Source organism: Scyliorhinus torazame, chromosome 5, assembly GCF_047496885.1.
Source record: "Scyliorhinus torazame isolate Kashiwa2021f chromosome 5, sScyTor2.1, whole genome shotgun sequence".
Classification (NCBI taxonomy): domain Eukaryota; kingdom Metazoa; phylum Chordata; class Chondrichthyes; order Carcharhiniformes; family Scyliorhinidae; genus Scyliorhinus; species Scyliorhinus torazame.
The window spans coordinates 323558361-323581964 of record NC_092711.1 but is presented as its reverse complement, the minus strand read 5'-3'; the positions used below and the strand labels follow the sequence as shown (position 1 = coordinate 323581964).

General features: G+C 53.3%; 1 protein-coding gene across 1 annotated transcript in view; it reads left to right on the top strand.

Annotated features, from left to right (window-relative positions):
• The window catches only part of LOC140421321 (transmembrane 9 superfamily member 2-like), a 254618-nt gene that overhangs the window by 129014 nt on the left and 102000 nt on the right, over positions 1 to 23604 (top strand). Inside the window, exons 5-6 of the mRNA XM_072505969.1 lie at positions 6097 to 6226; positions 14308 to 14435. Coding sequence (XP_072362070.1) covers positions 6097 to 6226; positions 14308 to 14435 — 258 coding nt within the window. The remainder of the gene's footprint in view (positions 1 to 6096; positions 6227 to 14307; positions 14436 to 23604) is intronic.

Genomic DNA, 23604 nt, shown 5'->3' with positions numbered 1-23604 from the left:
TGCTACCTTCAGGTATGGGTGTACATGCACCAAGGTCCCTCTGATCCTCTGCTTCCCAGGGTCCTGCCATTTATCATGTATTCCCGCGCCTTGTTTGTCCTGCCCAAGTGCATCACCTCACACTTATCCGGGTCGAATTCCATTTGTCACTGACCAGCCCATCTATCTCCTCCTGTAATCGAAGACGATCCTCCTCCCTGTTTATCATCCCATCAATTTTCATATCATTCGCAAACATACTGATCAACCCTCCTAAATGTCTAAATCATTTATATAAAGCAGTCAGAAAAACACCCCTCGACCATCACCCTCTGCTTCCTGCCACTCGGCCAATTCTAGATCCAATTTGCCAAATTTCCTTGGATCCCATGGCTCTTACCGTTGCTATCAGTCTCCCATGTGGCACCTTATCAAAAGCCTTGCTGAAGTCCAAGTAGACTACGTCAAATGCATTTCCCTCATCTACGCACCTGGTCACCTCTTCGGAAAATTCACTTAAGTTGGTCAGACATGACCTCCCCTTAACAAAACCATGCTGACTGTTCCTGATTAATCCCGGCCTCTCCTAATGCAGATTAATTCTGTCTCTCAATTGCTTCCAATACTTTCCCCCCCACTGAGGCCGAGTACTCAATGTGGGATAAGTAATCTGGTAATTCAACAATATTGGAATCGTCATCAGGGAGTGGTGAGGAAGAAATGGGTATCATCAGCATACAAGTGAAAGTGATACTGGACCTTTTGAAGATGTGGTCAGTGGAGCACCATGGAGATGAGAAATAGGAAGAAGAAATATCTTTCTAATTCTGTTTCAGCTCTACAATCATTTAGCTTCCGTTTGAAAGCCTGTAAGGTATTTACCTCTATAATTTCCTGTTGTAATGGATTCCGCATTCCAACTACTTGTGGAGTAAAGACATTTTTCTTTACTTCCCTGTTGGATTTATTAGTAACTGTTGTATTTATTATTCCGAGTTTTTGATTCTCCCACAAATAGAAATGTTCTCTCCACGTCAACCCCATTCAATCCATTCTTAATCTTAAAGACCTTTGCCAGGACACCTCCCCAACCTGTTCAATCTTTTCAGATAGCTAATCTGCCATAATAATCTTTTTTATTGTCACAAGAGTGAAGTTCGGGATGTTGTACCCGGCCAGCCTTTGGGTGACCCACAACGGTCGCGAGCACCATTCCCCGCAATCCTTCCCCCTCGGATGTGCTACTATATTCTCCACCTTCAAACTCTACCCACTTGTTTATTAGCACCGCCACTCCCCACATCTTTATATCCAACCGCGAGTGAAAAACCTGTCCAACGCATCCCTTTCTTGGCCTCGTCTGATCCCCAATCTTCAAATGCGTTTCCTATAGAAATGCCACAGCCGCCTTTATAAGCTCACCAGGTGAGCAAACACGCCCGACTGTTTGACTAGCCCATTCAGCCCTCACATTCCATGTGACCAGCCTGGTTGTGGGGCAGACGAGGCCGAGGAAGGGTTGGGTTGGACAGGTTTTCACTCTGGGTTGGATATAAAGATGCGGGGAGTGGTGGTGCTAATAAATAAGTGGGTAGCGTTTGAGGGTGGGGAATATAGTAGCAGATCCGGGGGGAAGGATTGAGGCTCACGACCGTTGTAGGTCACCCAAAGGCTGCCGGGCTGGGTACAACATACCGAACTTCACCCCCTTCTGCAAGAGGGTTGAATCCAGCTCTTCTCTTTGCCAGTTACGTGCCCAGGTCCTGATATACCTGGAGCTCGTTACTTTCCCAGGTACATCGATGGTGAACGGGAAATTGGAGGGGATGCCAGTGGTTCTGGTGAACTTGTATGTCCCAAATTGGGACGATGTTGAATTCATGAGGTGGGTGTTGGGGAAGATCCCAGATCTAGACTCCCATTTTAATACGGTTATCAAGCTGAGATTTGATCGGTCGAGTCCTCGATCGGGGAGGGTTTCGGCAGTGGCGAAGGAGCTAAAGGGGTTAATGGAGCGCATGGTGGGGGGGGGGATCCGTGGAAGTTTGGGAGGCCAAGGCTGAAGGAATTTTCATACTTCTCCCATGTGCACAAGGGGAAAGCACAGTAGCACAGTAGTTAGCACAGTTGCTTCACAGCTCCAGGGTTCAAGGTTCGATTCCTTGCTTGGGTCACTGTCTGTGCAGAGGCTGCACATCCTCCCCGTGTGTGCGTGGGTTTCCTCCGGGTGCTCCGGTTTCCTCCCACAGTCCAAAGATGTGCAGGTTAGCTGGATTGGCCATCATAAATTGCCCTTAGTGTCCAAAAAGGTTAGGTGGGGTTAATAATATAATAATATTAATCGCTTATTGTCACAAGTCGGCTTCAATGAAGTTACTGTGAAAAGCCCCTGGTCCCCACATTCTGGCGCCTGTTCGGGGAGGCTGTTACGGGAATTGAACCCGTGCTGCTGCCTTGTTCTGCATTACAAGCCAACTGTTTAGCCCACTGTGCTAAACCAGCCCCATGGTTACTGGGTTACAGGGATAGGGTGGAGGCATGGGCTTCCAAGAGCTGGTGCAGACTCGATGGGCCGAATGGACTCCTTCTGCACTGTAAATTCTATGCGTACTTGCTGATCGATTACTTTGTGGTGGACAAGGCTCGGGGTATTCGGCTGGTGAGGTTGATCGACTCGGGGTATTCGCCGATTGTGGTCTCTGATCACGTGCCCCACTGGGTGGACTTGCAAGTCCGGGGGGAGCCTTGCGCCTGCATTGGAGATTAGATGTGGGGTTGCTAGCAGACGAGGTGGTGTGAGGGCTGCCATTTGGGGGTATGTGGAGCTGAATGACACGGGTTGCAGTTCAGCCGCCACGCTATGGGAGACGCTTAAGTCAGTGGCCAAGAGGGAGTTTATATCAATCCGGGCGCATAGGGATAGGATGGAGTGGGCAAAGATGGCAAGGCTGGTGGAGGAGATCCTGCGGGTAGAGAGGAGGTACTTGGAGGTCCCGGAGGCAAGTTCGTTGAAGGAGCGGCAGAAGCTCCAGATGGAGTTCCGGTTGGTGTCAGCGGGGAAGACCGTGGGGTGGTTACGGAGAGCTAAGGAGGCAGTGTATGAATCCGGGGAGAAGGCGAGCAGGATGCTAGCCCAGCAACTTAGGAAGCAGCTGGCGGCGTGGGAGATTGGAACGGTGAAGCGTGGGAGGGGAATGGAGGTCTTGGACCCAGTGGGGGTGAATGGGGTATTTGAGGAAATGTATAAGAGACTATATGAATCTGAGCCCCCGGCAGGGTAGGAGGAAATGCAGCGATTTCTGGACAGGTTGGAGTTCCCTAAAGTGGAAGAGGATCTGGTAGGGCGGCTGGGGGCACCCATTGGACTGGTGGAGGTGAGCTGCCCAGCGGGAATGGGTTCTGGCACTTACAGGTACGGGATTATTTTAGGAAGCAGGTGTTGCCCTTTCCCGACCTGCCGCCCCCAGGGCTGCAGGACAAGGTGGTGTTGAAGTTGGCGAGGAGAGGGTGTCGGAGATTTATAAGTAGTTAATGGATTGGGCGGAAGCCCCGATGGGAGATGTTAAATAGAAGTGGGAGGGAGATGGAGGCTGGGTTATGGGAGGAGACTCTGAGAACACATCCTCTTCGTGTGCACTTATTCTATTCAGAGTGGTTCATAGGGCGCATGTGACGGTGGTCAGAATGAGCAAGTTCTTTCAGGGGTGGAGGATAAGTGTGGGCGGTGCGCGATGGGGCGCATGAAATATGTTCACATGTTTTGGGCTTGTCCGAAGCTGGAGAGATTCAGACGGGTTCGCTGACGTCATGTCCGAGGAACTGAACGTGAAGGTTGCCCCGAGTCCAGAAGTGGCGATTTTCGGAAGACCCAGGAGTCCGGGTAGCGAGAGAGTCCAAAGTCTTGGTCTTTGCCTTACTGGTAGCCCGGAGACGGATTTTGCTTGGGTGGAGGGACTCGGGGGTGTGGGTGAGCGACCTCATGGAATGGGTTTCCTCGGGGTGCTCCGGTTTCCTCCCACAGTCCAAAGATGTGCAAGTTAGGTGGATTGGCTAATATTGCTCAAAGATTAGATGGGGTTACAGGGATAGGGGCAGAGATTAGGCCTAGGTAAGGTGCACTAATGGAGCAAGGGCCGATGTAGACTTATAGGCTGAATGGCCTCCTTCTGCACAGAAGAGGTTCTATGATTCCAGGATTCTATGATATAGAAGCGATCTGGAATCCGAGCTAATATTTACCCCCTCCTAGATCCTGAGCTTTGACAAAGAGTCATCAAACTCAAAACGTTAGCTCTTTTCTCTCCCTACAGATGCTGCCAGACCTGCTGAGATTTTCCAGCATTTTCTCTTTCGTTTCATTATTCTACTAGTGTCCATGCTCCACCTCTCTGAGCTCATGCTCGGCCCCAAGTTGAGACCACCTGGGACTGGATAGCTTATGGCTGGATCAAGTAGTCATTGAGCATAAAATACATCCTTCACAAAAGTAAAAGTGAAGGTTACTTTTACGACATTTTTCACGATCTCAAGATTCCGCACAACACTTGCAGCCCAGCCAATGAAGTGTGGTCAATGTTGTAATACAAGGAAATGGGGGTCGGTTTAAAGAACAAAGAAAATTACAGCACAGGAACAGGCCCTTCGGCCCTCCCAGCCTGCGCCGATCCAGATCCTTTGTCTAAACCTGTCACCTATTTTCCAAGGATCTACTTCCCTCTGTTCCCCGCCCGTTCATATATCTGTCTAGCTGCATCTTAAATGATGCTATCGTGCCCGCCTCTACCACCTCCGCTGGCAAAGCGTTCCAGGCACCCACCACCCTCTGCGTAAAAAAAACTTTCCGCGCACATCTCCCTTAAACTTTCTCCCCCTCACCTTGAAATCGTGACCCCTTGTAATTGACACCCCCACTCTTGGAAAAAGCTCAGTTAGCTGGGCAGCTGGTTCGTGATGCAGAGCGAGGACAACAGCACAGATTCAAATCCCATACTGGCTGAGGTTATTCATGAAGGCCCGCCGTCTCAACCTTGCCCCTCACCTCAGGTTAAATCACCACCAGTCAGATCCCCCCTCAAAGAGGAAAGCAGCCTACGGCCACCTGGGACTATGGTGACTTTGCTATAACGAAATAATGTACCAGGCAATTTGAGCACAGCAATCAAGTAATTGACTGGATACCCTGTTTTAGGTGTTAATTGAGGAATAAGTATTGATCAAGAGACCAGGGAGAAAAATCCATTGCTTGTCTTTGAAATTATACCATGGGATCCTTTACACTTGCCTGAGAGGGCAAACAGTGTTGTAGTTTCAGGTCTCAGCACCTCCAGTCATGGAGTGTAGACTCAGTATTACACTGGTGGTGTCAGCTTCGACTATGTGCATAATGGAGGGGAATTTGAAAGATTTTTTTCGTTGATTTAGTTGAAATGGTCAGCCTTGACTCTGCATGCCATAATCTTTTGTTGTGCCCTGCCATGTGGTAACTTTTCAAAGTTTTTGATATGAGTTCTGAGGAAATACATCTCAAGAGGGGCAAATATTCTTTAATCTTTGAGCATTCAAGACACCTCATTGTTAAGACACTTAGTTGGCTGTTGAGAAAGATAGTTTGTCAATCAGCAGGATGGTAGTGCATACACTAGATGGACCTTTGTATTTTTGTTCAGCAGTTCCTCAGGAATTGTTTCCCTGTTCATATAGATAGATAATTAGATTCAATCATCTCATCTCTTGTTGATTTTGTAAATGGTTCAGGGTAGGTCCTTTCCATGGCCATTTCAAACCCAAGGTGACGCTGGAGGTGAGTTTCCAGAGGTCCTTTATTTTACAATTTTTTTTTTTTTTTTGCAGTGTGTCCCCATTGCCATTCCAGTACAGCACTACTTGAATAATTCATGACTAAAGTACAGTGCTGATGTGTCACAAACTGCTCCCAGACTTGGTCGCTGGTGGCACTGATTAGAATGCGTTATTTGGCTTGCTGTCTGGTAACATGTGAACATGAAGATGTTCAGTTTTGCAGATTGCATTTTAAAAATACAGTATTCAAACTAATGTACCTTTCAATCTTGTGTATTTTGAAAAGTTGCGTTACACTTGGTGTGGTCCATTTTGTAGGATCATTGATAACATGCCTGTCACGTGGTGCTATGATGTGGAAGATGGCCAAAAGTTTTGCAATCCTGGATTTCCAATTGGATGCTTTGTTACTCAGGATGGCCGCCCAAAAGATGCCTGTGTCATCAATGTAAGTTGCCTTTCTCTATGTAACTATTTGTATTAGAATGTTGCATGTGCATGTTTTAAAATTGTTCACTGTTGATCAGATTAAAATGTAGTTCCTTGCGCAGAATTACATAGAATTTACAGCACAAAAAAATGTGTTGATTCTTGGTTGCTCCACACATGCCATTAGATTCATAGTAACAATCCTATAATTATGACTCCCAGATTTCAACTCCCATGTGTTGCTAACTTTTGGTTGGTTCACTTGGCTCTGTTTTATAACCTTTGCTCGAGTCGCCAGGTATCTTTATGATACCGCCACGAGGTTCAAGTTCGATAAATGACCAATAACTCAATACACCGATTAGTAAGATTTAAATCAAAGCACATTTATTATGCACAGTAATCGCTACTCATGCACAAATTCTACGTCTAAGCTACTTCTACGACTAACAGGCCTGTACTTAGCTTCTGACTGGCCCACCAGGTCAGGGGAACAAATGGCCTTTCGTTCGGGTTCTGAGTCTGCGGGATTCGAAGTTGGTATGGATTGATAGTTAGGAGCGCCTATCTCGTAGCGAGTGTTGACTGAAGACTTACGATCTCTCGCCGGCCGTTGGACCAGTCACGGTCAATGTTGGTTCGCGTTGCTGGGTGACCCGGTCAAGAAGAACGATTTGAACTTGGGGGCTTAACTTTATAGTTCCCAGGGGCTTCCCGCCTTTCGGGGCGGACACTGTACCTGGTTCTAGGTGATTGGACCTCGTTCCAATCGCTTGGTTTGATTTCTCCAATACTGGAGTGGTTCCCTGATCGATGGGCGGTCTTGAGGTGTCCGTTAACCTCTTTTGTGTTGGCTCCTGCTGGCGCCGGGGAGTCTGGCTTAGTTTTGTTTGTCCCAAATGTTGCTATTCTTCCCGGGGATTGCTTATTAGTATGTAGATGGCTGCTACATTATTATGCAGATGGCTGCTTGTATCGATGCTGTCTGGGCCTTTGCAGAATTAAATACACAGCAAACTTGCACCTGCTGGTTTCTGCCTGTGTTGGCTGAATTTCCCTTCAGCCTTTGCCGTTCGCCATTTTAAATCGGGACTTGGCCAACTCAGGTGGCTACACCTGCAAGTGAGAATATCATCCCTATAAAACCCCTTCAGAATTTCAAAGACCATCTCTTGCTCTTTTCTGGCGGAAGGAGCTTCAAGATGTTCAGTCTTCTTTTGAAAAATGTATTTTAATCCAAACATATTCAAAAGTACAAAAACATAAATTGGAGAACGTTCTCCACATGCAGCTTGCGCAGGTGTCGTCCTCCCCCCCCCCCCCCCCCCCCCCCCCCCCCCAAAAGCCGAACAATTCCTCAAACATGGCCGTGAACAATCCCCACCGTGTCTCAAAGGCCTCCGCTAATCCCCTCAACTCAAACTTGATCTTCTCCAACCGGAGGAAGTCATACAGGCCCTCCAGACAGGCCACCCCCGGCGGCGTTGACGACCATCATTCCAGCAAAACCCTTTGCTGGGCAACTGGAGAGGTGGAGGCCACCACATCGGCCATCCTTCCCTCCATCAGCTCCAGCACTTCCGATACCCCAAAAATCGCCACCATAGCGTCTAACCAGCCTCTGCCGTCACAATCATTGATAACGTCCCAAGTACCCCTCTAAGTACACCTCCGACTTCTCACAGCTCCAGAACCTACGTGTGTGGTTCGCTGGTCCTCGCCCACACTTCTCGCACTCGTCTGCCACCCCCTCGAAGAACCCACTCATCCTTGCCTGAATCATGAACACCCTGTGTGTGACCTTAAACTGTATCAAACTCGTTCGCACATGCTGAGGTCGAATTTGCCCTGTGCCATCGCCTCACTCCACAGTCCGCATCCTATCTCTTTCTCTTCTTCCCCCCCCCCAACTCCTCCTCCCGTTTCTCCTTGATACTCACCGCCTGTGCTCCCCCATCAATGTGTATATGTCCACGCCTTCTGCACTGTAAATTCTATGATCCTTCCAAGTCCGGGAGCTGCAACTATTCCAATGGGGTATATTTCAGCAGCTTGGGAAACCCTCCCCATACCTTCCGTGCAAAGTCCCTCAATTACATATACCTCGATTTGCTTCGCTTCAGGAGCTCGCCCTCTTCCGCAGCTTTTGCAGAGTTGCAAACATCTCCTCCAAGTATAGATCTCTCGCCCTCGCTAACGCCACCTCTCTCCACCTCCCATACATGTCATCCCTATCCCCCGGCTTGAACCCGTGGTTCTCACACAGCGGTGTTTGCACCGATATCCCCTCCATCCTCGGGTGTCTCCTCAGCTGGTTCCACACCCTAATCATGGACTGCGACCGGGATCTCAGTGTACATCGTTGCCAGCGATAGCACTGCCAGCACCATGACCCTCAGGCAAGACCTCTACAGAACTCCTCCTGCATCCAAACCCCTCGCCTTCCCCCCACCGCCTCCCTTTTCCCACATTCGCTGCCCAATAATACTGCAGCAGATTCGGTAACACCAATCCTCCTCTCTGCCTCTGTAGAAGGATCCACTTCACCCTAGGTGCCACCCCCATCCACCCCCATATAAACTGCAAAATCGCTGCGTCTTGTTTCTGGAAAAAGGCCTTCAGAATGAAGATCGGGAGGGTCTGGAATACAAAGCAGAACCTTGGCAGGATGTTCATTTTTACCACCTGGACCTCCCCGCCAGGGTCAGGTGTAATGTAACCCATCTCCTAAAGTCCTCCGATCACCTTTGTTAAGTTCCATTTGTTCATCGTCGCCCACTCCCCCATCACCTGGACCCCCAGATACCCAAACCTATTCCTGTTTACCTTAAATGGCAGCACCCCCAAATTGGCTCCCCATCCCGCCTCATTCACCGCAAACACCTCGCTTTACCTTATACGGTAGCACAGTGGTTAGCACTGTTGCTTCACAGCTCCAGGGTCCCAGGTTCGATTCCAGGCTTGGGTCAGCGTCAGTGCGGAGTCTGCGCGTTCTCCCCATGTCTGCGTGGGTTTCCCCCAGGTGCTCCGGTTTCCTCCCCACAAGTCCCGAAAGACGTGCTTGTTAGGTAATTTGGATATTCTGAATTCTCCCTCTGTGTACCCGAACAGGTGCCGGAATGTGGCGACGAGGGGATTTTCACAGTAACTTCATTGCAGTGTTAATGTAAGCCTACTTGTGACAACAAAGATTATTATTATCGCCCGAGAAGGCCCCAACCTCTCTAATGAGCCCATAATTCTCCCCATACACTCCAGCGGGTCTGACCAGGAACAACAGCAGATTGTCTGCAAACAGCGACATCCGGTGTTCCCCACTCCCCTCTGCTGACCCCCTAAGAGCCATCGGCAAGGGCTCTATCGCCAGCGCGAACACCTCTGCCTTGTTGCCATATGCAACCCGAAGCTCCGTGAACTCATCTCGTTTGCCCATACACTCATCACTGGGGTCACGTACAGCAGACGCACCCACAAACTTCTGCCCAAACCCTAACCTTCCCAGAATCTCGAACAAGTACCGTCATTCCACCCGGTTGAAAGCCTTCTCCGCGTCCACAGATACCCCTCGAGGGGTTATGATCAAATTTAGTAACTGCCCAATATTACTGGCAAGGTGTCTACCCTTCACAGAGCCCGTTTGGTCCTCTACAAGCACCCCAGGAACGCATCCTTCCATCCTCCCTGCCACTAACTTAGCCAGCACTTTCACATTGGTATTCAACAGTGATATAGGCCTGAATGTCCCACACTCTAGTGGGTCCTTCCCCTTCTTCGGAATTAGCATGATCGTCACGTGTCAGTGTCTCCAGCAGCTCCCCCTTCTCCAGCGCCTCGCTAAAACCCCCAATAAGTGTGGTGCCAATTCCGTCGCAAACTCCTTATCGAACTCCACCGGGTAACCGCCCGCCCTGACTTCATCCCTTTTATGCTTTCCATCCTTCTCTCAATCCCACTGGCTCCTGTCTCTTTTTCTCATCCAGCTGTGGGAATTCCAGCTCATCCAAACACAGCCCCATGTCCCCTTCCTCGCCTCCCGGATCGGCCCGATTCAATTTCTCATAATACTCCATGAGTGCCTCGTTAATCTTCCTCGGCTCGGACACTACCTCCCATTTCCCTGTCCGTACTCTTAGGATTTCTAGACGCGGCCTACCTCCGTAGCTGATAGGCAAGCGTGCGGCTCGCCTTCTCTCCATATTCATACTGCACCCCCCTTGCACTCCACCGCTGCCCAACAGCCTTTCTCGTCGTCAGCCTGTCGAACTGCCCCGTAACTACTTTCTCTTCGCCAGTCCCTCCTCGGTGGGAGCCCTCAAATATTCACTGTCAACCTCGACTATCTCATCCAATAACCGTCCGTACTCCTCTCATCACCACCTCTCTCCATGCCCCTTGAATGAGATCATCTCCCCCTGAACCACCACCTTCAATGTGCGAAGAAGGAGTACTCTTTCCCCCCCCCCCCCAGGGTTCTTTAACTTCAACGAGTTCACCATACCCATCCTTTCCATCAACCCTCCCAGCTCCTTTGCCATCCTCAATCTCCCATTGACTTGCGGCTTGATCTGTCCAACCTCGGTTCCAGCACGCAATTAAAGTCGCTCCCCATGATCAACTGATGTGTGTCCAGGTCTGGAACACACCCACCAACCCCCTCACAAACCCCACGCCATCCCAATTTGGTGCATAAACATTCACTCGCACCATCGGCGTCCCCTCCAACACCCCGCTCTCTATTGCGTATCTACCCCCTGCTTCCCGCACTTTCTTGGCACATACAAACCCCGTCTTTTTGCTGAACAGGATGCCCCCACCCCGTGACTTTGAATCAAAATTCTGACTGAAATACCTGACCCACCCATCCCTTTCTTAACATATCCTGATCTTTTACCCGGAGGTGCATCTCCTGCAGGAAGTCCACCCTCCCCTTCAAGCACCTCAAATGCGTAAAGACCCGAGACCACTTTGCCGGCCCATTCAGCCCCCCAACGTTCCATGTTACGAACCTTACCGGAGGCTTGCCCCCTCCATTCCCTCTACTGTCCGCCATCCTCCTCTACCGATACTGTCCCCTCTATTTCACCCTAAACTGAGCCCATCCAAGATGGCCCCCTTCTCCATTCATGACCATGCTCCTCCTCCAATACTGCCACGTCGCATTCCCCCCGTCCTGCGCCCGTGGCCATCTCCTTTCTCATTTCTGTTCACCAGCATTACCTGCCAGTGTGGCAGCTCCTACCCGAAGGCTCCTCCTATCCGCCCTTCCCCCCACTTTCCCCTCATTGGTCTGTGCAACAGGCTCCCTGTGAATCACCCCCTCCCCCACTCAAACAAAGACATATCCAATGCTGCAGGTCACCTCCTCCCAAAAAAATAATCAATACTACAAGTGGGGGGGGGGGGGGGGGGGGGGGGGGGTCAGTTGCCCCCTTACAAACTTATTGCTCTTAAACAAACAATCGCTATAATAATCCCGTATCAGCCTCCCCGAACAGGCGCCGGAATGTGGCGACTAGGGGCTTTTCACAGTAACTTCATTGAAGCCTACTTATGACAATAAGCGATTTTCATTTCATTTCATAAAATCGCCTGACCCGAGAAAATAAAACCCTCCGTCCCCCACACTACTAACATCTTCTGAACTCCCATATTCCAACTCCTCCGTTTCCCATCAACGTTCAGTTCTCCCCAAGTCTAGTCATAGGCCTCCTCTGGGGTTTCGAAATAGTATTCCTGGCTTCAAAAGTCACTCACTGGGTACAATACCCTAAACTATCCCAAAGGGGCTGGTTTAGCACAGTGGGCTAAATCGCTGGCTTGTAATGCAGAGCAAGACCAGCAACGCGGATTCAATTCCCGTTCCAGCCTGCCCAAACAGGCGCCGGAATGTGGCGACTAGGGGCTTTTCACAGGAACTTCATTGACAATAAGTGATTATTATTATTAAATCGGCCTTCGATAAAGAGCCGCTTTGGCCCTGTTGAACTCAGCACGCCTTTTCGCCAACTCCGCTCCAATGTCCTTATAGATTCGGACTCTGTTCCCCTTCCATTCGCATTTCCGCTTCTCCCTGGCCCAACTCCGTATTTTCTCTTCACAAACTTATGGAGCCTCACAATCAATGCTGCCCTTGGCTTCTGCCTTGGGGACCTGAGAGCTCTATCCGCCTCTGGGGACATGTCCAGCCCCTCCACCATCAGTCCCGCCAGCATCCTTGAGATGTCACTCATGCCTTCCACAACTTCAGGCAGGCAAATGATACACAGGTTCTGCCTTCTGGACCTGTTCTCCTCCTCTACATTTGCCCTTAGTAACTTGCAAAGGTCCTCCAGGAGCCCCACCTCCAACTCCACCACCTGTTCTCTGTGATCGGACATCACCCTCTCCATCTCCCGGATCTGCGATCCCTGTGCCTCTCGACTCTATCGAGCCTTTCAAGAGTGTTACCACTTGTTCGATGGCCTTCGATTGGTCTTCCTGCATCTCCTTTGGTTGGTGCTGGTACTCCTTTCTGGTGAACGCCATCAGTTGCTCCATTTGGGGTTTTCCAGCATGCGGCAACCCTTCCCCCTTCACCGTCTTTCCTATTGCTTCAACGCCGCAGGTCTCTAATGCTGACTAGCAGACATGCCACTCCCGGGGGGGAACTTCTCCTCCACACCATCAGCTGCACTTTCCTGTCAAGGTTCCCCGTTTTGGGGTAAAAAGAGTTCAAATCAACACCTTTGAGCAGGAGCTGCCCTGGCCTGGCTCACTCCATGGCCGCCACCAGAAGTCATGGTTAGTCTTTCTTGAAATTATGCGAATGGTTCTAAGACCAGAACTATGTACATATGACCTAATAAAAGTTTTATCAAATTTAATACAACTTCTTAGCTTTTTTTATGACTATTCCTCTAGAAATGAACCCCAGTTATTTTTTTTGAGCTTTGTTAACTTGCATTGTTATGTTTTGTTTAGTGATTGGTGTAACTGTTCCCTGTATCCTTTTGTGCCTTTACTCCATTCAGTCTCTTATTTCCCAAGGATCCTTGGTATCTTTGACTTCAGTTAGAAATTTGGAGTCACTCTTTATTCCATGAATTGATCATTTACATACATACGAATTAGGAGCAGGAATAGGCCCATTGAGACTACTCCACCATGCTGATCTGAATGCAACCTAACCTCCATAACCTCCCTACCCCTGATTCACCCCCTTGTTTATCATGAAACTGTCTAACTCTGTCTTTAAATTATCTTTAAAGACTGCTTCCACCATCTTTTGAGGAAGAGTGCAAAAGACTTATCACCTTGCCACCTCTGACTTAAAAGGACGATCCCTTATTGTGACCCCTAATTCTAGATTCTCCTACAAGAGAAAACATCCACTCGATATGTTGTCAAGATCTTTCAGGATCTTGTGTGTCTCAATCAAGTTACCTCTTAGTCTTCCTAGCTCCAGCGGATACAAGTCTAGCCTGCCCAACTGCCCACTCTCAGATGTTAGTCTGGTAGACATTCTCCGGGTTACTTCCAATGCATTGCTGAGTCCTTCATTAAATAAGGAGACCGATACTTTACACAGCACTCCAGAAGTGGTCTCAGCAATGTCCTTTATAACTGAAGCATAACCTCCCTATTTTTGTTTTCCATTCCCCTTACATTAATGATAACATTCAATTAGCTTTCCTAGTTACTTGTTGTGCCTACATACTAATGTTTTGCGATTTATGCACGAGGACACCCAGGTCCCTCTATGGAAAAAGCCTTTTACCTGCAATAGATCAAGTTCTATTATGACAAGGTGATGGCTCTCCTTTTCGTTTAGTAGCTGCAAGGGGTGCGTCTTATTTCATCGAATCATTTTCGCTCTTTTGCCGAATCACCAGACATAATTGTATCAAATGTATTTTAAACAGGTGTACCTAAGACCGTTCGCAATGTAATGGTGACACATTGGCTTTGAGATGTGTTATGTGTTTAGACTGAGCATACACAAAGCAACAAAGAACATGTCTGATTAAGGCAGTGCCAAATTTCTGGACTGTGTATCCTAATTCGATGCACTTTGCCACATGTTGCTCTAACTTCCTTGCCTTTGTTTTTGTTACGTTGCAGTCTGAATTCAACAAGAAGAACACCTATTATGTCTTCAACCATGTGGATATCGTGATTACATACCACAGTGGAAAGAACAAGGAGTGGGAAGGTGCAAGACTGGTTGCTGCAAAATTAGTCCCCAAAAGGTAGGATCATTTGTATTTGGGAAAAGGAAGGAAGAGTATGAGGAAACTGGAAGGAATTTTCCTCCAAACTGAAAATGATCTGCTGCCTGGGCTGGGGAAGGGGAAGCTCTTTCTCCTTCTGGTGATTTTTCACTGCTGCGGATTCTACTGCTGGGAGCTTCGAGGGGGTGAGAGAGGCCAATTGATCCGAATGAGCGGTCTTTTCTGCTTGCAGCTGCCTGGAGGCTGTGTGTTTGTTTGCTGCCGCCTCTTTGCCATTGTGGCCTAGAGTAAGGAAAGGGAGGGGGGTAATGATGACCTGGGCTGGGGAAGGGGGGCTCCTCTCTTTGGCGTGCTCTGGGTCGGTGCGATTTCCCACTGTTGGGGAGTCTACTGCTGGGAACTGCAGGAGAGAGAGGGAGGCGGATTGATCCGAATGAGCATGATGACGGTTTTGAAGGAAAGCTTTTGCAGATTGCTGGTGATTTTATTGTGAGTGTGGTGAGTGCTGCATGTCAACTAGCACGCTGTCGCGAGTCTAACACGCTGGATGTCCAGGCTGTTTCCTGCATTTTTTTTTAATTTAAAAAAAATATATATTTATTCAGAATTTTTGAACAAAATTTTCAACCTTACAAACAACGCCCCCCCCCCGCGTAACACAAAACAAAGAAAGTTCACGTAGCAAGACATGAACTTGGCAAGTCAATATGATGCAGAACTTTGTACATTGGATTCCTCCCATACATTTCAGTTTTTCGGATCATTCATGTATTTTCTTGCTCAAATGCCCCCCAGACAACCCCCCCCTTCCCCCTCCCTCCTCTTCCCCCCCCCCCCCCAAAGAAAGATATCCTCCCTTCCCCTCCACCACCCCCCCCCCCCCCCCCCCTTTCTTCCTTTCTTCCTCCCCCTCTTCTTTCATCTCCTGGTATATATCGCCGACACCTTGCCCCCTCCGACTCATACGCCCAAAATCACCCGGTCTTGAATCCCCTGTGCCGGGAGCAGTGGGAACTCCCTCACCTGCCGCCTCACAAACCCTCTTACTTGCATGTACCTGAAAGCATTTCCCGGGGGTAGCCCAAACTTCTCCTCCAGCGCCCCTAAGCTCGCAAACGTCCCATCAATGAACAGGTCCCCCATTCTTTTAATCCCTACCCTATGCCAGCTCTGAAACCCCCGTCCATCCTTCCAGGGACAAACCGATGGTTGTCTCTGATCGGGGACCACACCGAGGCTCCCATCGCACCCCTGTGCCGTCTCCACTGCCCCCCAGATCTTTAGCGTTGCCGCCACCACCGGGCTCGTGGTGTACCTTGTCGGCGAGAGCGGCAGCGGTGCCGTCACCAGCGCCCCCGGGCTCGTTCCTTTGCAGAACGCCATCTCCACCCTCTTCCATGCCGCCCCCTCTCCCTCCATCACCCACTTACGGATCATCGCCACGTTGGCTGCCCAATAGTAGACACCCAGATTCAGCAACGCCAGCCCTCCTCTATCCCTACTTCGCTCCAGGAACCCCCTCCTTACCCTCGGGGTCTTACTCGCCCACACAAAGCTCATAATGCTCCTGCCTACCCTCTTAAAAAAGGCCTTGGTGATCACAATTGGAAGGCATTGAAATACAAAAAGAAACCTCGGAAGGACCACCATTTTAATCGACTGTACCCTGCCCGCCAGCGAGAACGGCAACATGTCCCACCGTTTAAGGTCCTCCTTCATCTGCTCCACCAGCCTCGTCAAGTTAAGTTTGTGCAGGGCCCCCCAGCTCCTAGCTACCTGGATCCCCAAGTATTGAAAGCTCCTATCCGCCGCCCCCAGCGGTAGTTCGTCTATCCCTCTTCCCTGATCCCCCGGATGCACCACAAAGAGCTCGCTCTTCCCTACATTGAGCTTATAGCCCGAGAAGTCCCCAAACTCCCTTAGGATCTGCATGGCCTCCACCATCCCCTCCACTGGGTCCGCCACAGGTCGTCTGCATACAGCGACACTCGATGCTCCTCTCCCCCTCGGACCACCCCCCTCCATTTCCCAGACTCCCTTAATGCCATGGCCAAAGGTTCAATTGCTAGTGCAAACAACAAAGGGGACAGGGGGCACCCCTGCCTCGTCCCTCGATACAGCCGAAAATAGTCCGACCTCCACCGATTCGTAACCACACTCGCCACCGGAGCTCTATATAGGAGTTTAACGCAACTGATAAAGCCCTCTCCAAACCCAAACCTCCGCAACACTTCCCAGAGATACTCCCACTCCACTCGGTCAAAGGCCTTCTCCACGTCCATAGCTGCCACCATCACCGCCTCTCCCTCCACCGATGGCATCATTATCACATTTAGGAGCCTTCGCACATTGGTATTTAGCTGCCAACCCTTTACAAATCCCGTCGGGTCCTCGTGAATCAGCCCCGGGACACAGTCCTCAATCCTCGTAGCCAACATTTTTGCCAGCAACTTAGCATCCACATTGAGGAGTGAGATCGGTCTATACGACCCGCATTGCAGTGGGTCCTTATCCCGCACGATTGCTTCACAGCTCCAGGGTCCCAGGTTCGATTCTGGCTTGGGTCACTGTCTGTGCGGAGTCTGCACATCCTCCCCGTGTGTGCGTGGGTTTCCTCTGGGTGCTCCGGTTTCCTCCCACAGTCCAAAGATGTGCGGGTTAGGTGGATTGGCCATGATAAATTGCCCTTAGTGTCCAAAATTGCCCTTCGTGTTGGGTGGGGTTACTGGGTTATGGGGGTAGGGTGGCGGTGTTGACCTTGGGTAGGGTTCTCTTTCCACGAGCCGGTGCAGACTCGATGGGCTGAATGGCCTCCTTCGGCTCTGTAAATTCTATGATAATCTATGATAATCTTCAGGATCAAAGAGATCGCCGCCTCCGGCGTTGTCGGGGGCAGAGTCCCCCCTCCCTTGCTTCATTGAGGGTCCTTGCCAGCAACTGGGCTAACAGGTCTACATACTTCCTATAGAACTCCACCGGGAACCCATCCGGCCCCGGGGCCTTCCCTGCCTGCATGCTCCCCAGTCCTTTAACCAGCTCCTCCGCCCCAATTGGCGCCCCGAAACCAGCCACCTCCCGCTCCTCCACCCTCGGGAACCTCAGTTGGTCCAAGAATCGTCGCATCCCCTCTTTTCCCCCTGGGGACTGGGACCTATACAGCTCCTCGTAAAAGGCCTTAAAAGCCTCATTCACTTTCAATGCACTCCGCACCGTAGTTCCCCTGCCATCCTTGACTCCACCTATTTCCCTCGCTGCCATCCTCTTACGGAACTGATGTGCCAGCATCCGACTCGCCTTCTCCCCATATTCATACATCGCACCCTGTGCCTTTCTTCACTGTGCCTCTGCCTTCCCCGTGGTCAACGGGTCGAACTCCGTCTGGAGACTTCGTCTCTCCCTGAGTAGCCCCTCATCAGGGGCCTCTACATCTCTCCTGTCCACCCTTAAAATCTCCCCCACTAACCTCTCCCTTTCCCTGCCCTCTCTCTTCTCCCTATAAGCCCTGATGGAGATTAACTCTCTCCCCTGACCACCGCCTTCAGCACCTCCCATACTACCCCCACCTGCACCTCCCCGTTGTCGTTGGCCTCCAGATATCTTTCGATGCACCCCCGCACCCTCCCACACACTTCCTCGTCCGCCAGCAGTCCCACATCCAACCGCCACAACGGGCGTTGGTCCCTCTTCTCCCCCAGCTCTAGCTCCACCCAATGCGGGGCGTGGTCTGAAATGGCTATGGCCGAATACTCCGTTCCCTCCACTTTCGGGATCAATGCCCTGCCCAGAACAAAAACATCTATCCGGGAGTAGACCTTGTATACATGGGAGAAAAAAGAAAATTCTCTGGCCAAAGGCCTGGCAAATTTCCACGGATCTACTCCGCCCATCTGATCCATTAAACCCCCTGAGCACCTTGGCCGCAGCCGGCCTCTTCCCCGTCCTAGATTTGGAACGATCTAATGCTGAGTCCAACACCGTGTTGAAATCCCCACCCATTATCAAGCTCCCTACCTCCAAGTCCGGAATACTCCCCAACATCCGTTTCATGAATCCAGCATCGTCCCATTTCGGGGCGTATACATTTACCAATACTACCCCCGTCCCCTGCAACCTACCGCTCACCATCACGTATCGGCCTCCATTGTCCGCTACTATGTTCTTGGCCTCAAACGACACCCGCTTCCCCACCCTCTATTCTTCGCATCCAGCCCCGAATGGAACACCTGTCCTACCCATCCCTTCCTTAACCTGACCTGATCTGCCACCTTCAGATGCGTCTCCTGAAGCATGACCACGTCTGCCTTCAGTCCCTTTAAGTGCGCGAACACTTGGGCCCTCTTAACCGGCCCATTTAGGCCTCTCACATTCCACGTGATCAGCCGGATTGGGCCCCCCCCCCCCCCCCATTGCAGCCTTATCCCAGTTCCCCCATCCCTGAGTCTCCCCTCCCTCCAGCACCGACGCCCACATTCCCCACTATCTCATCAAAAGAAAAAAGAACTCCTCCCCCATCCCCATTTATCATCCCACCCGTGAAACGTTCTTTACCCATATTTACAACCCTATATACAGTCAACATCTCCCCCACAACCCCAGCCCCTCAGTTCGAGTCCAATTTTTCCGGTTTGGATAAAGGCCCAAGCCTCTTCTGGAGTTTCGAAATAATGGTGTCGGTCCTGATAAGTGACCCACAGTCGCGCAGGCTGCAGCATTCCGAATCTCACTTTTTTTATGCAGCACCGCCTTGGCCCGGTTGAAGCCCGCTCTCCTCTTTGCCACCTCCGCACTCCAGTCCTGGTAGACTCGGATCACCGCATTCTCCCATCTACTGCTCCGCACCTTCTTGGCCCATCTCAGGACACTCTCTTTGTCCGCGAAGCGATGGAACCTCGCCACTATCGCCCTTGGCGGCTCGCCAGCCTTGGGTCTCCTCGCCAGGACCCGGTGAGCCCCTTCTAGCTCCAGGGGGCTCGGAGAGGCCTCCGCACCCATCAGCGAATGGAGCATCGTGCTCACATACGCCCGGCATCAGCCCCCTCCACTCTTTCGGGGAGACTCAGAATCTGGAGATTCTTCCTCCTCGACCTGTTCTCCAGGACCTCGAGTCTCTCGGCCCACCTATTTTGCACCGCCTCGTGCGCCTCCATCTTTACCGCCAGGCCCAGGATCTCGTCCTCGTTCTCATTAGTTTTATCCCTCACCTCACGTAGCTCCACTGCCTGGGCCTTCTGTGTCTCCTTCAGCCCCTCGATCGCCAACAGCATTGGTGCCAGCACCTCCTTTTTAAGCTCCTCCACGCAGCGCCTGAGGAACTCCTGCTGGTCCGGCCCCCATGCTGCTCGATCTCCGCCCTCCGCCATCTTGGTTTTCCCCCCTCGTTTTTGCTACTGCTCCAAAGCCTCTTTCTCCGTCGCTCCACCGCTAATCCCCGCCATACGACGTAAGGGGACCTTACTTCACCTTCCCACATGGGATTCAATCAAAAAGATTTCTGTTGTGGCTCCTCCGGAGAGCCCAAAAGTCCATTAAAGCGGGAGCTGCTGAAATGTGCGGCTTAGCTCCGCATTGCCGCAACTGGAAGCCCCGTTTACTGCATTTTGAACGCCAGCGGACCTTTTGGATACCGAGCATGCGTTCTGTAAAAATTAGGCAGCAGGGTGGCACAGTAGGTAGTACTGCTGCCTCACGGCGCCGAGGTCCCAGGTTTGATCCCGGCTCTGGGTCACTGTCTGTGTGTAGTTTGCACATTCTCCCTGTGTTTGTGGGTTTCATCCCCACAACCCAAAGATGTGCATGATAGGTGGATTGGCCACGCTAAATTGCCCCTTAATTGGAAAATTGAATTGGGTATTCTAAATTTATATTTTAAAAATTAGGCTGCATAAGAAGGCCTGTACAATGGAGACTCCAGGATAGATACTGATAAGTAAAATGACAGCACAGCAGGGACCCTCCATTCTGTTGAGGGCCTACTGGGGGCGGGGGGACGGGTGGAAAGAGGGGAGAGAACCTGGCGCCTCCCCGTTGTCTGCACCATGTTGATGTCCAGACCGATGCTGCTCCGTGACTGGGACATGCTCCAGAGAGTCTTGTCAATGTCCACCTTGTCTGGGCCATGTCCACCTCCGGGAAGAACCTGCTCATTCGGGTTCTGGTCAGCTGTGCTGTGCACCACTTTGAGCTGCATGAGGCTAGCCTGAGGAGATGGAGTTGGCCCTGCTCAGTGCCTCGCTACATTGTCCTCACCCCAATTCTGTCCCCAGTTCGTCCTCCCATTTCCGTCTGGTCTTGTCCGGTGGTGTCCGAGCTCTGTCCGGCGATGTCCGAGCTCTGTCCGGCGATGTCCGAGCCCTGTCCGGCGGTGTCCGAGCCCTGTCCGGTGGCGTCCGAGCCCTGTCCGGCGGTGTCCGAGCCCTGTCCGGCGGTGTCCGAGCCCTGTCCGGCGGTGTCCGAGCTCTGTCCGGCGATGTCCGAGCCCTGTCCGGCGGCGTCCGAGCCCTGTCCGGCGGCGTCCGAGCCCTGTCCGGCGGCGTCCGAGCCCTGTCCGGCGGCGTCCGAGCCCTGTCCGGCGGCGTCCGAGCCCTGTCCGGCGGCGTCCGAGCCCTGTCCGGCGGCGTCCGAGCCCTGTCCGGCGGCGTCCGAGCCCTGTCCGGCGGCGTCCGAGCCCTGTCCGGCGGCGTCCGAGCCCTGTCCGGCGGCGTCCGAGCCCTGTCCGGCGGCGTCCGAGCCCTGTCCGGCGGCGTCCGAGCCCTGTCCGGCGGCGTCCGAGCCCTGTCCGGCGGCGTCCGAGCCCTGTCCGGCGGCGTCCGAGCCCTGTCCGGCGGCGTCCGAGCCCTGTCCGGCGGCGTCCGAGCCCTGTCCGGCGGAGTCCGAGCCCTGTCCGGCGGAGTCCGAGCCCTGTCCGGCGGCGCCCGAGCCCTGTCCGGCGGCGCCCGAGCCCTGTCCGGCGGCGCCCGAGCCCTGTCCGGCGGCGCCCGAGCCCTGTCCGGCGGCGCCCGAGCCCTGTCCGGCGGCGCCCGAGCCCTGTCCGGCGGCGCCCGAGCCCTGTCCGGCGGCGCCCGAGCCCTGTCCGGCGGCGCCCGAGCCCTGTCCGGCGGCGCCCGAGCCCTGTCCGGCGGCGCCCGAGCCCTGTCCGGCGGCGCCCGAGCCCTGTCCGGCGGCGCCCGAGCCCTGTCCGGCGGCGCCCGAGCCCTGTCCGAGCCCTGTCCGAGCCCTGCCCGAGCCGCGTCCGAGCCCTGCCCGGCGGCGCCCGAGCCCTGTCCGAGCCCTGCCCGGCGGCGTCCGGGCCCTGTCCGAGCCCTGTCCGAGCCCTGCCCGAGCCGCGTCCGAGCCCTGCCCGGCGGCGCCCGAGCCCTGCCCGGCGGCGCCCGAGCCCTGCCCGGCGGCGCCCGAGCCCTGCCCGGCGGCGCCCGAGCCCTGCCCGGCGGCGCCCGAGCCCTGCCCGGCGGCGCCCGAGCCCTGCCCGGCGGCGCCCGAGCCCTGCCCGGCGGCGCCCGAGCCCTGTCCGGCGGCGCCCGAGCCCTGTCCGGCGGCGCCCGAGCCCTGTCCGGCGGCGCCCGAGCCCTGTCCGGCGGCGCCCGAGCCCTGTCCGGCGGCGCCCGAGCCCTGTCCGGCGGCGCCCGAGCCCTGCCCGGCGGCGCCCGGGCCCTGCCCGGCGGCGCCCGGGCCCTGCCCGGCGGCGCCCGGGCCCTGCCCGGCGGCGCCCGGGCCCTGTCCGAGCCCTGTCCGAGCCCTGCCCGAGCCGCGTCCGAGCCCTGCCCGGCGGCGCCCGAGCCCTGCCCGGCGGCGCCCGAGCCCTGCCCGGCGGCGCCCGAGCCCTGCCCGGCGGCGCCCGAGCCCTGCCCGGCGGCGCCCGAGCCCTGCCCGGCGGCGCCCGAGCCCTGCCCGGCGGCGCCCGAGCCCTGCAAGGCGGTGGCGGCTGTCCATACGTTTTCCCACATAGTTCCCCCTTCTTTGCTGCCTGTGCTTATCAGGTCCCGTCCCCCGTCCCGTCTCTCTTTCGCCCCCCCATCCCCTGCCCCCAGTGGCTGGTTTAGCACAGGGCTAAATAGCTGGTTCTGAAAGCAGACCAAGGCAGGCCAGCAGCACGGTTCAATTCCCGTACCAGCCTCCCCGTACAGGCGCCGGAATGTGGCGACTAGGGGCTTTTCACAGTAACTTCATTTGAAGCCTACTTGTGACAATGAGTGATTTTCTTTTCAATTCATAATAGTGTGGTTTCTGGGGCCCCGGGGTACCCTACTGTCTCTTGTGGAGGAAGTGCTTTATTTGCAGGTGTCTCATTTCCTGTCCTGTCAGGAGCTCCCACTTCTCCATCAGTTCATCCAGTGTTGCTAGTCTGTGCCCTACGTAAAAGTCCCTGACCGTCATTGTGCCCCCGCCCCGTCTCCATTTCTTGAAGGTGGTGTCTAGCATGGCTGGGGGGAATCTGTGATTGCTGCAGATGGGAGCAATGGGGGGCATCCTAGTTAGCCTGAAATGCTGTCTCAGTTGGGCCCACGTTCTCAGTGTGGCTGCTACCACTGGGCTTGTTGTGCATTTTGTTGAGGAGGATGCTGCTGTAGCCAGAGCCCAGAGGGTCGTTCCCTTGCAGGAGGCTTCCTCCTCCGTGCCCACTGAGCCGGGTTTGTGCACCCACTCCCTCACTCTTTCTGCAGTTGCTGCGCAGTGGTAGTATTGCAGATTCAGGAATGCCAAGCCACCTTTGAGTTTCCTTCTTTGCAGTGTCAGTTTGGGAATTCTCGGGTTCTAAGCCCCCCCCCCCACACAAACGCCATGATTAAACCGTCTACGTTTTGGAAAAAGGCGTTGAGGATGAAGATTGGTATGGATCTGAACAGGAAGAGCAACCTTGGCAGTACGTTCAACTTGATTGTCTGCATCTCCCCCCCCCCCCCCCCCCCCCCCCCCCCCCCCCAACCCCCCCACCCCCCCCACCCCCAGGGAGAGTGGGCATGAGCCCCACCTCTGTAGGTCCTTTTTACTTCCTTCACCAGGCTGGTCAGATTCCACTTGTGGATCTGAGTCCAGTCCCTGGCTATTTGGATCCCCAGGTATCGGAATCTGTTCTGGGCCCTTTTAAACGGGAGCCCCCCCAGCTCTGCCCCTCATCCTCTCCACCTTAATGCAAACATTTTGGTCCGCCAGCAAGCCCACATCCAGCCTCTGGGCCGGCCCCTTCTCCAAG